This window comes from Poecile atricapillus, chromosome 2 (assembly GCF_030490865.1).
Source record: "Poecile atricapillus isolate bPoeAtr1 chromosome 2, bPoeAtr1.hap1, whole genome shotgun sequence".
In the NCBI taxonomy this organism is placed as follows: Eukaryota; Metazoa; Chordata; class Aves; order Passeriformes; family Paridae; genus Poecile; species Poecile atricapillus.
Genome location: NC_081250.1, coordinates 91,806,072 through 91,823,203, shown reverse-complemented (window position 1 = coordinate 91,823,203; position 17,132 = coordinate 91,806,072). Strand labels below are relative to the sequence as shown.

At 41.9% G+C, this 17,132-nt stretch overlaps 1 protein-coding gene across 1 annotated transcript in view; it reads right to left on the bottom strand.

Moving 5' to 3' along the window:
* Nucleotides 1-3,789: 3,789 nt before the first annotated feature.
* GALNT12 (polypeptide N-acetylgalactosaminyltransferase 12) overlaps nt 3,790-17,132 on the bottom strand; it is a 49,992-nt gene continuing 36,649 nt past the window's right edge. Inside the window, exons 9-10 of the mRNA XM_058833480.1 lie at nt 11,018-11,173; nt 3,790-8,657 (exon numbers count right to left, since the gene is read on the bottom strand). Of these exons, the coding sequence (XP_058689463.1) occupies nt 8,520-8,657; nt 11,018-11,173 (294 nt within the window). The 3' untranslated portion in view covers nt 3,790-8,519. The remainder of the gene's footprint in view (nt 8,658-11,017; nt 11,174-17,132) is intronic.

Here is a 17,132-nt window from a genome sequence, read left to right as displayed (position 1 = left end):
GCTGCTGGATGGGGAGGAGGAGGAGGAGAACTGAGGGTGGGGGAACGGGCTGAGCGGCGGAAGAGAGCCGAGCCCCTCTCAGTCTGGGCGCATCCCCCGGCGGCAGAAGCCAAGGCGGGAGGAAAAGATCTGCCTCTCTCCGCTTCCTCGGGAGCTTCGGGGTCTCCTCTCTCTTTCCCCCCCCCCCCTCCCCTCCCCTGGCAATAATCCTTCTGGCAATGGCGCCTACTCCTTCCCAGGTCTGCCAGCTGCAACCACCAGGAGCAATAAATAAATAAATAACCACCACCACGCACACACAGACACGCTCCCCACCACCCTCCTCCGCTCTCCCCGGCGGCACAGCAAGGGAGCGGGACCTGCCTCTGCCTCCCCGGCAGCTCTCCCCCCCTCTCCGCTCAGGGAGGGACAGCACCTCTCAGGCGCGGGGGGGGGAGCCGAGCAGCCCTCATTGAACACCTCCTTCCTTCCCCCTCTTCCTCCTCCTCCAAAAGGGTGAAAAGGAAAAAAAAAAAAGGAGGGATGCTCCGGCAGAAAACGCCGAAGAGGAAAAAGCCCCCCCTAGAGCCGGGGAGGCGGAGGAGGGGAGCTGTGCCGAGCCGGGGCGGGGGTGCTAATGCCGCATTCCGCGGGATCCGGGGCAGCCCCCGCCGCGGGAGCGAGGTGCCGCCTGCGCCCTTCCTCCAGCTCGGGCAAAGCCGCCGGGCAGGATGCGCCGCCGGGGGCACAGCAGAGTGTGCGGCGGCGGGGGCCGGACCGAGCTCCCCCTTCACGGCATCAGCGTTCGCTGCCTGTGGGTCGGGCACCTTCCCCAGGTGGAGCCGCCAAGGCGGGCGCGGGGGGCTGCGAGCTGCGGCCGCTGCCCATGGGCGGGCAGGGGAGGCCGGCGGCAGCCGCGGCCCGAGCGCCGTCCCCAGGCGCGACCCGCCTGGCCCACGCGCGGACCCCGCTGGCAGCGCTGCCCGGCGCGGGCGGGCTCCGCGCACTCTCCCCGCCCTCCCCCGCGCACACGCGGCACGCAAACACGCTCCCACTCGGGCTCGGCACCCCGCACACGCACACGCGCAGCCAGCCCGGGCCACGGCAGCTCTGCGGCACGCAGGAGCGGGGCGTTTCGCTAGAGCACAAGTCGTGGGGGGTTTGGGTTTTTTGGGTTTTGTTTGGTTCCTGTTGTGGTTTTTTTTTTTTCAAACCGGTTTCTTTTTACCGCAGAATTGGCGGTTTTTTGGGAGCTTGACACCCCTCGAGTTACCAAAAAATAAAATAAAATAAAAAAAAAAAAGAAAAAAAAGAAAAAGAAAAAAAGGAAAAATTAAGGCTGCGGCAGGACTCTGAGCTTCCCCGAGGGCTGTCGCAACCCTGTGAATAGCCTGCGGGAAGCGAGTCCTTTCCACGCCTGTTCTCCCAAGTAGCTGTCTCTACATCTCAGTGGCTGTGGGGCATTTCCCATAGGCAGCCCATGGCTTTCTGCGTTGCTCCCAGCCTGTATCTCCACCCACATGGGGACACGTTCACACTGCCCACCCACATCCGTGGTCTGCAAAGCCTCAGAGCAGCAGTTCACTGATCTTTTTCATCTCGGGTAGATCCCACACAGGAGGAGGTACAGGCAAAATGGAAAACTTTCCTTAACCCTGCTTTAGGCACCCCACTTTCTATACATATTCATAAATTTCCTGAGGTCACTCCGAGCAAACCTTTGAAGATCAACCTAATACATCTAATTTATACTACACAGCAATGGCAGTGCATCTGCAATAAATTGGAAAGAATTTTCGTGGATTTATACATTCTAAGATGGTAAGATCTGGCCTTGGGCTAAAAGCCCTCAACCAGAAATTTCATAACACTTGTTGCGTTACAGCCTTTCACTCAGAATGACATCCAGCAGTGTTGACTTTAAGGCATCAGTAATGAAGAGTCCATCACATCTCTTGAAAAATCATTTCAATCATTAATTAGTTTGCTAAAAGGTGCATTTCATATTCAGTATCAATTTGGCTTATTCCAACTTCCAACCACTAGTTCTCATCACACCTTTATTAGCTTAAGGGGATGTATCAGTGATCTTCTCCCACACACAGGGTCTAAGATTAATCACTTTTTTTTTTTTGTAAAATAATAAGACCAGTTTGCCCTCACCTCAAGAATCATTCCTGGAGACACTTCCACTGCACCTCTCCTTTTTCCACGTGATGTTGAACTGGCCCTCCTGACCCTATGACCTGCCTGCACTGGGCCATAAGCTGCAACCTCAGCACCTCCTTCAGCAGCAGCCAGTTCCATAGACTGGGCAGGTTGGAAAGCCCAATCCCTACAGGCAAACCCAACAGTGTGTTGCCCTTGTGGGGATGTCTTTATGAAACAACCTACACCATGTTTTCAATCTATACTGCCTAAAAGCACCACCTACCTCCTTATTCCTGTGCACTTGGTCTTGCACTGGAATAAATCAAACTATGAGCTTTATTTGTACAAGTGACTTGTCCAGCAGTTTGTCACCAGCAAACCTTCCAGCAACTCATTTTCTTCCAGAAAATTGATTATCATAACACCAAGAACATTCCTAGGATGCCAACAGGAATAGGTGCCATATTGATTTTGTGTAATGCTATTTTTAACCAGAATATCATATGCTAAATGATGTTTTGCCATTCTGAACTTGATATGCAAGTTCGTTGGTCAAAATTTGTTTCATAGGAAATCTTTCTTCACGCTTGTATACTGTATCATTCCGTGACTTTCCCCGGTCCTTGGCTACCAGAACTACAGCTACTTGGATCCATTTGGTGTATTGGCAGTTTATTAACACACATACTCACATTGTCTCTGGACCATCCTCAGCTTTCCAAGATTTGGAAACCTCCAAGATTTGGGATCTTTTTAAAGCAATTTCCACATTTTTGAGAATTCACTCTTTCTGAAAGAAAGCTTGAGGCCAGGTTGTGTTACAACAGAATTGGTATCTTGGACAATATTAGCAACTGCTTGACATCCTTCTTCACTACTTCTGCAGCAGCAAATGTCCCCTTGTTAGCTGAAGATTGAAATGCATCTCCTTGCTTTTCCCAGCATAGGTTGGAAAGAGTTAGTGGACAGTTCCACTCAGTGTGAAGTTCAAGGTTTACCCTCATGTGGGAGGCAGAGACCAGCTGACACTGGTGTCCCTGCAGTGCACAGGGAAGGCCAGTGCTGGAGAGGTAGGGCAAAGAAATGCATCTAGGAGCTGCAGAGGTCTGAGTATGGCTGGCTATGATTTAAACCAAGCAAAGCTGCACTTCAAATTACGGTATTTAGCAATGTGGTTCTTCTGATCTTAGTCTGTTGCTGCATTCCCCATCAGTAAAACAGCGTGCTCTTCCTTCATGATAAAACTGTGAGCACAGATTAATAAGTATTCAGGAAACACTAAGAAACTGTAACATTCAAGTTCTACTAAAAAAAAAAAAATAAAAGACAACAACTCATACTAAGAAAATAACTTTTATTTTTCAGTCTAGGGATTTGTTATGGGGATGCAAAAATAGAGCCCATATATTGAACAATTTGGATTAGTTAAAGTAAGGCTTTCAGAATTCTTCCTGTGTATCAGTGAGGCATGAAAATGACAGTTTCCCCACCTTTTGTAATAAAAAACAACAACAAAAAAACATTAAAAATGAACAAAATCAAACAAACAAAATCAAACAAAAAACTCCAAGCATCCACCACCCATCCCTCTCCAAAGCAGGGCATCTATTGCAAGAAAATCATGTAATTAAAAATTGTAGTGCAATAGACACACTGAGGCCAACTTTTGATTTCACAAAGACCTTTATTTCTGGCACCTAAGTATTTAATTTGCAATCTGATAGAAAGTTTCACGTTCTCCACATATGTTTTCAACATGATTCTATGCTACAGTTATATTTTGTAAAGCCTGCTTCTTTCCAATTCTCAGCACTGAGAAATTTCTTCTTTCTTAGGTACTACACTGTGTTTACGCATAACAGATGCCCAGGTAACAGCTCATTTTAAATAAAAGGAGGCCTAAAGGAGAATTGCACCAAACTGCTTATTAAAGGTTGTGTCAGACACAGACACTAGCCTGGCTGCCTTTATTTTACTTTTAGAAATCCCCAGAATGTTTTGCTACTGTCAAATTGGTAAAGTGCATTCCCTAGCATGAAATCCTCTGAAGCAGTACACATCCTTTATGTTAGGCAAAAAGGCTTTAAAATTTCATGTGGTGGTCCACATCAGACACCCTCTGTTTATTCCTTGTTGGCTAAAATATCAGTTCACAAGAATTGTAAAACCTGTTCTCTTAACTCAAAAATCAAATGTCACTTTCTTCCTGGCATGTTACCCAGTCATTTCAGTGCTTCAATCATGTGAATCCTTCAACCATATATTTCTGTAAAAACACTGTCAAGTATCTTCCCGCTAATGATCGCTTCCAATTTCTCAGTTATTACTAAGTCTTCTCACAGTGTATGCGCAATTAACAATTTTGTTCTTTATCTATTTATATTTGCTCATCACAGAGTATCTAATTAATTAATTTCACATTTAAGCATCTGTACTGGTATGATTCCCTTGACCACTTTTTCTTCAGTTGCAAGTTAAGTATCTTCAGACCATGGATAAAGTCAAGAAACTCAGAAAACTGATTTTTCCCTTATCACCAACAAATAAATTGCATCTGCTGCAAGTCCTCTCCCACTCTGGGAGATGGTTTGATGTTACACAAAATATGCCATGCAGCTTACTTAAGCCAGCAACTCACTTCCTCTATGTATTTTCCTGTATATTCATCTTCTTCCTACTTTTGGAGAAATTGCTGAGAAGGTCCTGCCCTGTTTTTGCCTCCAGTCACCTTTGCAAATCCTGGAGCCATGCAATTCCTGTCAGCGCTGACTGGGACTGGTCTAATTAGGCTTTGTCTATTCATAAAAATATCAGTGAATAGTGGATTAAAAAAATATAAACTGAAAACTGTTAATCTAGGCATAGTATTTTTAGTACTGCATGTACGTGCATATTTTTCCTCTGTAAATGAGAAATGTAAGAATTACTGCAGTGCTTTAATTCAAATTCAGCTATTGTTGTTGCACCTCAACAGAACAGGGAGAGCTCTCCTATCAATCTTTTCCCCCCTCCCAAGGGCTTTCCCACCTACCTCAGCTAGCACAAAGTTCCATATTTGTTACAAGAGTATACGGCATTCTCAAACACTGCCAAAAAACCTGCTTAGTTGCAAGAGTATACACACAACTGCATGATCCTAACCCTACAGTCTCTTCAGACACTTGTTATGTCTTTGTATCAGGGTATCAGGACAAAGATCAACTAACTTCAAGTTAAATCTCCAAATCTAAAGGCCTTAAGAGAGGCAAGTGAAGCTAAAAGAGCATCAGATTTTAAATTACCAACCAAGCACTATCACTGTGTGAGTGCCCATGTTTTCATAAACAGGAAATAGGAGCACAATCTCATCAGTCCTGGTGTTATCAGCCAACATGAATTTCCCCTTGCCGTGCATCTTACCACTTCCTATAAATATAACAAAAACTGAGCACAGTTTTGAGTCTCTGTTTTCAGCAGAGCCAGCAAGAAATACTCTTTCCAATTCACGTTGACTGATGCATGTACGATGATGACTCTTGTTCCGAGGTGTTTGTGCAAGCTCTAACAATACCCCAACATAATGGTTCAGTCAGTCCCGCATATAGAGAGGTTTTAGTGGTTTATTTCTTAGAAGGAAGGTTTGTGAACTGTTTTCTGTTGAAGTGAAAATCCAGTAAGTTTTAGACCACGCTGAAGACCCACAATTTTTAAATGAGAGGAAATTGGTGAGTGAATAAATGAAAAAAAAAAAAAAAAAAATTACTTGATAATTTCAAATAAATATGATAATTAGGCACCTATCTATTGTCTGGATGGCTTTCTAAAAAATAAATAAATAAATTCAGTAATAGAAAGACTAAGAAATAAGCATTGATTTGTGACTGAAATCCTCCAATTTTTCCATTTTTATGAGACATCCAACCCCATCTCTGCTCAGGAGAAGTCCAAAGTCCACATTCCGTTCCTCAGTAGGTAGCCCCAAGCTCTTGCAAAAGGAAGTCTGGAGATGTTAAAGGAAGTCTGAAGATGTGCATCATGACTCAGATGCTTGATAAGAGTCCTTCACCCTCCAAATTTGAAGACAGGCATTAATACAATTCCAGTGAGTTGAGAAGAAGAAAAGGCTATCAAGGCATAAAAATGGTAAATAGAGGGACTAAAAGGCCAACACAGAGGGACCAAGCTGGTGGCATTGCTATTGCTTGGTGTTTGCTTTTGAACTCAAGTGTGTTTGTCCAGCAAACATGCAACCCAGGCTAGCAGGTTTGCTGGGATATGTGAAAACATCTTATCTGCAGGAAGCCAAAAACATCAATATTTCCCTCTAAACATGGGCAAAGTGAAAAGATGTATAGAAAATAATCTCCAGTTACTAAGTTTCACTTGAATACCACCATCTGATGATAAAATCTTGAAATCCCAAGACTAAGAAAACTTCCCTGAGAATGGAGGTGAGAGCTTTAGCTATGAATCTAGTAGGAGGGCTTTTATCAGCTACTAATATTGTTCAATCAGCAGTCAAGGAGGCAAAGCAGAAATTAAGAGAAAATCCTTGCTGATCTCTCATGCAGCCACCCACTTTTGATTTGTGGCTCCACAAAGTGTAAACTACTGCTGCTATCCAGGTGAACAGAAGCATTACTCAGTTCAGGAAACAGAACTTAAGGCACCGTAAAATAAAGCTGTCCTTTCCCAAGAGCTGTAGGGATCTGGGTCTAAGATCATCAGCAAAATGGTTACATGAAAACCACTGACCACAAGAAGAGAAAAATAGTTGATAAGACATTTCCCACTCTACTTAATCACAAAATATTTTATTAATTCTAACATCAGTTTCATCAGTCCAGCCCACAGAGACAAAACTTCAAAGGTGCTCACAAAAACATTCTATCTACATGGGTAAGGAAGACCTCGGAAGACCCCATACATGTATCTCCTACAGGCAGAAACCCTCCCTCCACACCCCAATCATATAAATAAGTATGCCAAAATGGCATGAGCTTATGGGGATTCAAAGAAAAGGCTGTACATTTTTATAGAAAGCATGAACAAGAGCAAATTACAAAACACATACCAAACTAATCAAAACAGATGCCAAGACTTCTGAGGGGAAAAAAGTTGAAATTTTCATCCTTCTACACATAAGCATTCCTTCATCTGACAGAGGAAGAAACTCTTCTTACGAGCTGAAACCCTTCTAATCAACATGGTAGTGCTGATAGTCAATGGCCAGATCATTTCGATATGCACACTCCTTGTCTGATTGGGCAAGGCGGATCCCACACTCCAGGGCACAAACTATCCTGTGCTGGTGCAGATTATTTTGTTTTCAACAGGACCATATGCAGGGTCAGCTCATCTAAAAGGTGTTCCCAGACAAAATGCAAGTTATACCCCAAAGACAATCCCTTTTGTATTAATCCTAGCTGCATTTCACAGAAATCACTTGCAAAACTGTTTTTAAAATATAATCATTTTTACATGAATTATTTAAACACTTCAATTTTAGGATTCATTTTCTCTAACTATAATTTTGAAATTTTTACAAAAGAATTATTGGTAGGTCTTATCTTGAAAGTATTATGCACACTGAAAATCCACATAATGTTAAAGTTGGTTGTGCATCCTAGGACACAGCCACATAGCTGGGCCCATATAAATCTAAATAGCTTTTCCCAAAGCATCACCTTTAAATATTGTTGCTTTCTGCCTTTAAGAAAGATGAGAAAGTCCCCATTTTACTCCCAATCCAATCTTAAGCATGATGAGAAACTTGTCAAGTGCCATGAACATCTAAAATTGTCAGAACATATAAGGTATAGTATTGTCAAGCATGTGCAATCTGTATGCATCTAGATTGTTATTTGTGCAAAAACATGCAGACATACTCTGCCTTTATGTGTAAACCCACACTGTCTTCAGTGAGGGCTTTGTGTGAGTCTCTTAGGGCAGAATATGGCCTACATTTACCTTCTTGGTATTTAAAAGATGAGAATAATTATTAACTACTATCTGTTAAAAAACCCAACTACAGAATGTTTTAGTAGAAAAATAAACATTTTAAGTTATTGGCAGATTAACATTAGTGCAATTATTTTGACTGCCTTACTTCCACACAGTAGATTAAAAAAAAATATTGTCACTTGTGAAAAGAACCTAAGACACTTCAGAAGTAGTTATGTAGCTGCCAAATAAAGAGAAAAGGAGCAGATTCTGTGGCACTTTATGAAGCTCTCAATACTTAGTGCCTTCTAAAGCTCCAGGAAACGAGATCCAAGGCTTGTCAACTAATTACAGTTCTTTCCATACAAAAATATATCACTTATGAGATTCTCAAAAGGCTGACTAACTGCTGACTAGAAAGAGAACATTTTTCTTTGTATTCAGCATTATCCTAGACAACATCTGTATCAACTTCTTTCTTTGAAGAACCATTTTTGGTAGTCCGAGTTGGTACAAGGTCGTAACACTGGTGCTGGGTTCCCATTGTGAGCGTTTGCCTCGGCTTGTATGCACTTCTGGGTTTGTGGGTGAAACAAGGTACCGTCCTACAAAAGACAGAAATCAAGTTTGCTTTTCAAGTCCCAAAAATTGCAGACGTCTCACTGTGTTTTAAAGCAACAGAAAACATTTGAAACAAATAAATGTCCCTCATATTCTTCCAATGGGGTTGTTCGGCAAAGCCTAACTTGAGGATGTCTGAAACTTTATCAGAAGATCCTGCTTTTAAATTTAGGTAAACTGACATCAACATTGCTTTAGAGTGACTCATGAAGTGACATCTCAGCATGCAAAGGATGTGTTAACGTTTGCTTTCATTGCCTTTTGTTACTGGACCAGAATATGGCAGAAAATAACTAAGCCAAGCACAAGCATTACCCATATTTATCAATTTATTGCACATTTTGTACGTAAAAGATAAATATTGTTCATTAAACATAAATGTTGGACATATTTTTAGCAAGAAATTCTCCTATCTCTTCATAGGGTATATTTTTGGTGGAAAAGTAAAACTATCTAAGCATATCCCTTGCCTGCAAGATGTGTGTGGAGTTCATTTGCTTTGCTGAAGGGCAGTACAGCTGCCTCAGAGGTGTAAGTTCTGACAGGCCTCCACAGTCAAATTCCCTAAAGAACACATTTTGAGACCTTTTTTTATGGTAATCTCCAGTTCAAGTCTCTGGCTCCAATCCAGGAGCACTGTCAGTTAGGATAGCGAGCTGCAAAAGGGCAAGGGTAGCCAGCCATGGAGGACTGCCCTGATCTGAGGCCATCCCCTTGGCCTGGGTGACACTCCCACATGCAAGCAGTCCCAAGGCCCCTGGCAGCTTTGAAAGCAAAATGCCAATGCCTTGTTTCTGAGTGTAACCCTGACTCCTGTGGAAACCTGCTCCTTCCGTCATCAGGAGTGTTGCACTTAATTGCATCCTGAGCCGCAGCTCCTGATGCCCAGCAGCGTGTGCTTGCTCACAGACTTGCTGACAGACTCAGCTGCTGAATTACTTTCCTGCTTCTGTCATGATAATTCAAATTTTAGAGTGGATTAATCACTATCCATCTCACTCATTTTTGACTTGGTGTCTGCAACAACTCTGTTCTTGCCAAGCTGCTGGGAAGGCCGCTCAAATCTTTGATTACGCTCCATCCATAAGGACAGCTGTCTGACACTGCTAGGCACAAAGCAAAAGAAATGTAGTGCTGACACCTCACCCATCACTCGCCTTGAAAGGCGCAGACCATGGGTGGCTTTGATTTAATGCAGCAGCAGAAAAGGAATTGGAGCAGAGCAGTTTGTTCAAATCACACACAGGCACAAAATGATCACGAGAAAGAATATTTAAAGTAATTCCTAAAGTCTCAGATGCTAAAATTAATGGTTAGGAATACAGTGGAAACAGATGCATTCCATAACTGTTTTCCATTTTTTTCATTTTCACCGTTTGAAAATTTCTGTTTTCTCGATTACTTCTTGAAGTGACTAAAGATCCTTCAATATATGTCATCTTAGGAATTAATGTATATGACCTTGAGCAATTTTGTTAAAAGTCAACATTAAAAATGAAACATCATTTTAAAAGTCAACCTTTGAAGCATTTTTATTTAGTAGTATCACTGTGAGCTTCAGTCTGGACTAGATTTAGGGAATGGACAGTAATTTTCATCTTATTTTTTGTGAGTTTGCCCTGCTACCTGTCACTGGTGGTAGTATTGAAGTGTGACATTTGTCAGCCATGCAGCCTGTAGAGATTAGATGCATTATGCAGACACATTATGTAAATACACCATTTTGATATACTATGTGACCTTTTCCCTTAGCCAAATAACAACACTCCAGAACCTGACCAAAGCCATAATTTTTCATCCAGCTTATTTTCTCTTAGGCATCCAGGAGCTTCTTTACAGATTCAAAACTACCAAACACAAGTTTTTCTAATATCCTGTAGTGGCAGCTGCTTAAAAGATGGAAAGAGCACAAAGTAATGGTGGTGTGTGAAGTATTTGGGATATATGGTAATATAAAGACAGGGAAATAAGTCAATGAAAAGAGAGCAGAAGTAGGCCAGCCATATGACTGGCTGGGTAAGGGTCATAGTGAAGCACCTCAGGCTCAGGAGAAGACAGTAGGGGTGACATGCAAGAGAGAATGTTCCCAACCTCCTTGATGTCAACAAGGGTGCTTTGCTTCCTCTCATCTTCCTGTTCTTTATGACTGGAATACTCTTTGCCAGCTACCCTGTTTCTCTGTTCAGATATTGAAAGCCCTGGTAGCCTATGCCTCCCAGAGACCTGTGCCAGTGTTGTGGCCTGCACCATGTCTATGCAGTAAGATAAAAATATAAAAATTCGACAGTTCTCCTTCCACCCACTCCCAAAAAAACTAAACCCAAACCCAAGCAGGCGCACTTACCTCTCTGAAAATAAACTTCTGGTTTTCAGGAACACTGTGGGCATTTTCTTGACACAAGTACATCGTCAAGTAGTCAGTCCCCGAATCGACTGCTGCGCAGACTTCCGGTTGTCGTGTGTTGTAACGTATTTCGTTATGGGATGTGTACTCGAAAAACTACAAACCCAAGAGAAGAAACAGAGGACAGCAGTCATTTCATATGTACACAGAGAGTATTTATAAAGAAGCATATACTAAGAGACTATAATTATGTTCACGAACAAAAGTTGCTGCTGTGAAGGGAGATTCTGCCAGAAATATTCAAGGGTCCTTAAGTTGTGCTGCTTATTATTTTACAGAAAATCAGTCTCATCACAGCACTGCTTTACTCTGGTAGCACTTAAAATGCATTAAATGCTGAATAAAAGCCCTGGAAAACAGGCATTCCATCATTAAAGAATTTCCAAAATTCAACTGTAATATTTGACTTTCACATTCTACGCCTCCCTTAAAAATAGGATAGGAAACAGTTTCTGGGATGACATTAAGTAATATTACTTTTAACTAAGGAGTTGCTCACTGTATAGTTCAAATACAGCTTGATCCAGGTTCATTTCCAATACTAAGAATGCATGGTGATGAACATTTTATTCTATAAAGTTTTAAGATACTATTTGAAGCAAATCAGTTTCAGCTGCTTTTAATCATGAAAAAAACTTCCTTAAAGACAATTTACTATCTTTAATTGTTGCACAATATTCTACAGAAGTGTTATGAACATGCTCTGAAACTCCTAGCTTCTGTAACAGTTACGGTTGAGGACTTCCTTAAATTTTTATACTTATCACGGACATTTGCCAACTTTTAGGCTTCATTAAAGAGTGGCAGAGTTTGAGAGTTGTTTGTATTTAGTAAGCTTATAAATAATTTAGATGACTATAGTGCACGGATGTGTGTTTAGATCTGATTTAGATTATACTCAATAAAGTAGAGTTTTTTAAACATCAGAAAATTGCTTATTACCCATAATACAGCTGCATTAGCAGAGACCAATAAAACAATGACGGAGAGAAGGAACCCTCTTTTATTTTATTTCTCCCCTGGAGACTGTAAAGCTTTTCAAAGGGGCCCGTACCAATTCAGAAATGTATATACTTGAACTTACCACAGAAACATCCTTAACAACCACCAAGGCTAATAACCTTGAATGAGGAGTTGGAAATGGAGTTTCAGTATAAACAGTACTGTGCAATTACAAAATCTGCAGTCATCCATTTCCAAGTGTAAGAGTTCTGATCTAGACTACACTGATAATAGTTGTTTCACTAAACCTATTTTATCCTCCTATTGTCAAAATCAGGAATTTCTCTGTCATGGTGGCTGTCACATCCATACACTGACCAATGTTGCCCACTGCATCACCCTGTGGAGCCTCAATGGCTTTTCTTTTCCAGCAATGATTCAAGTAACCAAGCCCTGCCCCCAGAACTCACCTGTTTGCCACTATTCATTTGTGGTAAGCCACAAAGGGAAATGAGTGTTTTGAGAAAGCAACATCAGGTTTGAAGTCTCCCTGCTGATGTAAGACCACAGAGACCATGATTTTCCCTTAAAACCTATTGCAAAGATCTATTGCTGCAATGTAGGTTGTACTACCTTTACATTTGCTTTATGCAAAAAAAAACCTCATCAACAACAAAATTATGTGAATATTGGTCCTATTATTGTTATTATTATTTACCCTAATAGGCAGCAGCTATTCCCTGGCCTTTAGGCTTTATTCCCAGGTTCAGTACCTGATTAAGACATGGAAAACTCACTGCTTTGGGCACCACAGTGAGCTACAGGGACATGCATTTTAATCCAATGGCTTGTGAATCAAGAAAAAGCCTCAGTTCTGCTCAGTTATGTGTGGATGGACACATTTTACAGCTGCCACTTCCACAAAGCCATATTTAGAGCCTTGCTCGTTAGGGGATTTATTAGATATAATAACTCTTTAGCAATTTGTATTATAAGTGAAAGCCTGCAAGCTGCTGACTGTACCAGATGCATCAAGAATAAATGGAGCAGATCAGAGCACTTCTTACTACTGATATCTTTCCTGAATGGTCTCTCAAGGACTTGCACCAGTTTCTGAAGAAGAGCAAGTAAAATGGTTCATTTCTGGATAACTTTAAGGAATGGGATTATAGTACCAGCAACCAGGCACTCTTGCCTTGTTGCCCAATGAACATAATACAGTTCATTACCCTACACTGCTTCAAACTGAAGAAATACTTCAGGTTTTGGGCCTTTCCAAGCTCTGGTAATATAGGAAATAAATATCTTCCTCCTCAAAAGATTTTTGAGTGCTCTTTTCTTGCATTCTGTCAGCAGAAAGGAAGCATTTTCAAGCTACGCTATGGCCCAATAACTAGTAGCCTTACTGCATTTCTTTCCTTCTGCAAATCAGTAGATTCCCTTAAGTGATATTGGGAACTTAATGAAGCCTTTTTCCCAGTGTCCTTGGCTTCTGGACAATCTACAGGATTATGCCTCAGCTGCATCAGTGTCCCTCTGGTACTGGCACTAGCAGCAGATTTTGGCTACCTCACTGGACCCTGAAACACTCTCATCCTTCTCTGTGCCTGGCTACTGTTGTTTTGCATGCAGGAAAATGTTTGCATGTGATGGGTAGAACCAGCAGAGAGGTTACCAGGTCTGATATTATTTTCTGCTGAAAACCCAAAGGCTTTACTAACTTCTGTTTCCCTCTTGCTATTTATGTCAATGTTATCAGCTCCAAAAGGGGATTCTGGGCAGAACACTGCCAGTCAGTGTTTTCCCATCCTCTTATCACAGCAGGTTGATTTCTTGCCATCACATATTGGTGCCCTCTGTACTGCTTCCCAGCCATACCCAGAAGAACACTTTACTGGTGCTTAATTTCAAAGTCTTTCATTCTCATCTGTGGAACAGACACTCCCACAAAACATAAGCAGCCTGAGGGACAAGCAACGAGAAGCCAGAGTTTTGTGCATTTCCTGCCTCTCTTCCATATACACTCAGCTCTTAACCCTGCAGCGTTATCCTCAACTTCTTGTGATAGAGAACATGATGACTTTAAAAACCTCCAGTTAGTTTTCTTATGCTTACACAAAAGGAGTAAAGGAAACACTCCCAATTAGACCATGGACTCAAGGAAGAACAGCAACAAATTACCAGGAACTTTAGTTTTCTGAGAGTGGTTTTATTCATTGAGATGTTAAACAGGATCAGATGCTGGACATTATAAATAACCAAGAGCACAGAGTTCTCTCCTCTCAGCACAGTGCACCCAGATATTCAGAGGTCACTAAGTGGAGACCTGTTTCCAGGGAAGAGTTTTGTAGCTGTCCCTACATAGACATACACCTGCCTGTGGTGAGGGACAGGAAACTAGAGCAAAACTTGGAATGAGGGTTTGTTGCTAAAGCTCTATATAGGTAATGAGTGGAGTGATGAGAACAAACTCGAGGAGAAAAGGCAGGAAGAGTTTGGGATTAGGATGGCAGATGCCCTTTCAAGGGGCCAAAGAGAAGTTAAGGGCTGCCTGTTGTCAGTAAACATCTCTGAAACTCTGTGGTTGTTGATACTGGAGGATGACCAAACCTTGCCACGATAATTTCATCAGCAGACGGTGATGGATGTAAATGTGGAAGATTTTACTGTTTTGGTCCTGACAGTGTCACCTGCTAAGGAATTCACACCACAAGGAACAAACAGCCTGCTACCTGTTCAGAATGACTGTCAAGAATGTGGTGGGATGGGAAAGAAATGGAGAGAAGTGTTCTGCTGGTAGGTTTCACAGCTATTTGTGAGCCAGAAAAGGGAGCTGCAAGTCCAGCAACCCATCTCACTTGTGTTTCTACATCTTGTTTTATTTCAGCCTTCCTCTGTTCCCCCACCCACAACTCTTCCTGCTGTCCATTTATTCTCTTGCAACTACTTTTCATGCCTACTCAGACCCCCCTTTGCCAACTGGTATCTCGGCTCCCACATTCAGTAACCCTACCCCTTTGCACTAAAATGCTCTCTGGTGACTCTGCTTGGTTCATTCCCTGTCCTATTCTTTCCTCTGTGACACATGCCCTGCTCATAGCCTGTTGCTCAACCTCTGTCCCAAACTACTACTGCCCTTTGTCACCTTGGCCCTTTCTCCCCGGCTCCTGCCAGCCCTCCCATGTGTTTTGCCCATTTCACTAATCTTGTTTTACCCATTTCCCGTGTTTGGCCTTCCCTCCTCAGGCTCTGCAGTTCTCTTGAGTCATCTCATATTTTCCTTTATTGGTTTATATTGCAGTCAAGTGGTTTCTCCATTTCTCCTTCCTCCTCCTGCTTGGATGCCAGCAGAGGGAGCGGTTTGCACAGTTCCAGAGTGTCGCTGCTTCCAGCCTGGCGCCTGCTGCCACAGGTACATGGATGCACGGCACCATCAGCAGAGATGGAAGAGCATTAATACCCAGTGATGTGATATCTTGCAGTAAATTCAGTTAATCTCTTAGTGCTAGCTAAACAAAAGATAACTGTAAAAATGTCATCTCATGACAATTCATCTCTCAATTGTACTTCTGCTTTCACCTTTTATCCTATGTCTTTATTCTTTCTTGGGGAAAGGGCTAAAATTTAAGCTAACTCTTTTTGCTCAGGGAAATGCAAAAAAATGCAACCCCTTTCTCTCCTCTCTGTAATCTGCAATAGAAGGAAAAATAAATCTATAAATACCTTTGGCATGTTAGTATGTAATCCTATACATTAAATGCTTCTTAATCTACAAAAGCAATCGGTGTACCTTACAAGAAAGTGACTTGACTGGGTTATCTGATTATTGAGTTCTCTTCTACATAGATCTATAGAAGTATTCTTAACTTGGGCATGAATCTGAACTGAGGGGGTAAAAGGTGTGAGGTGGGGCTTAGCATACTCAGCATACATTCATCTGTCATTTGGCTTTTATGGTACAAGATTTGCCCCCTGCCTTGCCCTGCATCTTGGCCTTAAGGGCAGGAATATTACAAAACTTAAGACATAAACCAGACATGAGATAATAAATAATACTAAATAATAGTTATAATACTTTAGGCAATAAACTTGCTATTAGCAACAAATCTATTTCCTTTTAAGATCTGAGGTACATTGCTTTTTCTTTCCCCTTTCTCATGTGAAGTGCAATTCTTATTAGAAGCTTTCTCCTCAATACAGACTTGTTTTACAATCCTTGAGCTTTTATATTGTTTATTTTAAAGCAGATTTCAGAACAATAGAAGATACACTGATTAACTGGCACATCTCTGGTTTCTTTCGAAACTTTGTTTTCCCTTTTTCCCTTCTTCCAAACAATCCTAACTGAATGTTTGGATTAATTTTTGTTTAAAAAGGACCTAAACAGTCAAGCCAGCCAAGCTGTCACAGGGTTATGTACAAGAGGTCTCACAAGACCTTTGGTACTCAGTACTGATGAGACCATATCACAAGTACTGTGTTTACTCTAATCTGGGTTAGAAGCCAAAAATCTAGATAAACAGGCAAATACATGCCCCATATCAAACACCAAACTTAATTTCTGGAAGTGGTCACTCAAAACTATGCAAAACAGCCATTCTAGCTTGGCACATGGTGCCCCACAACACTTTTACCATGGCATTATGCAGAGAGGCTTATGGGCATAATACTAACCACTGCTGCACACATTTTCAGTCAACACAGAGAAAGAAAACAACATTTTCAGCTTCAGAAGTTAAAAACAAAATAGCAAGAATGAAAGTGTTAAAGAGAACCCCTGCTCTCCTGGACTGTGGAGCCCAAGCCCAGGAGGACATTTCTGTAGAAGGACAGGAGAAAATATGGTCCAAAACCTCTTGGGTAGTTAGATAAGCACCGCATGGAAGAGACATGGTGACAGACAGGTGGAACTAGGTGAGGTTTCCAATGTTATTAAGGGCTTTAGAGGCATGGACAGACAAAAGTTCAGAGGGGTTTTGGAGATGAGTGAACACTGGCCTATGAGCACTATAGCTGCACTGATTGCTATTAACCCCTGCTAACGAGCTCTGTGGAAAGGCATAATAAAGGTATGCACAAATTCCCTGGGCTGGGTAGACACATCCTCAGAATG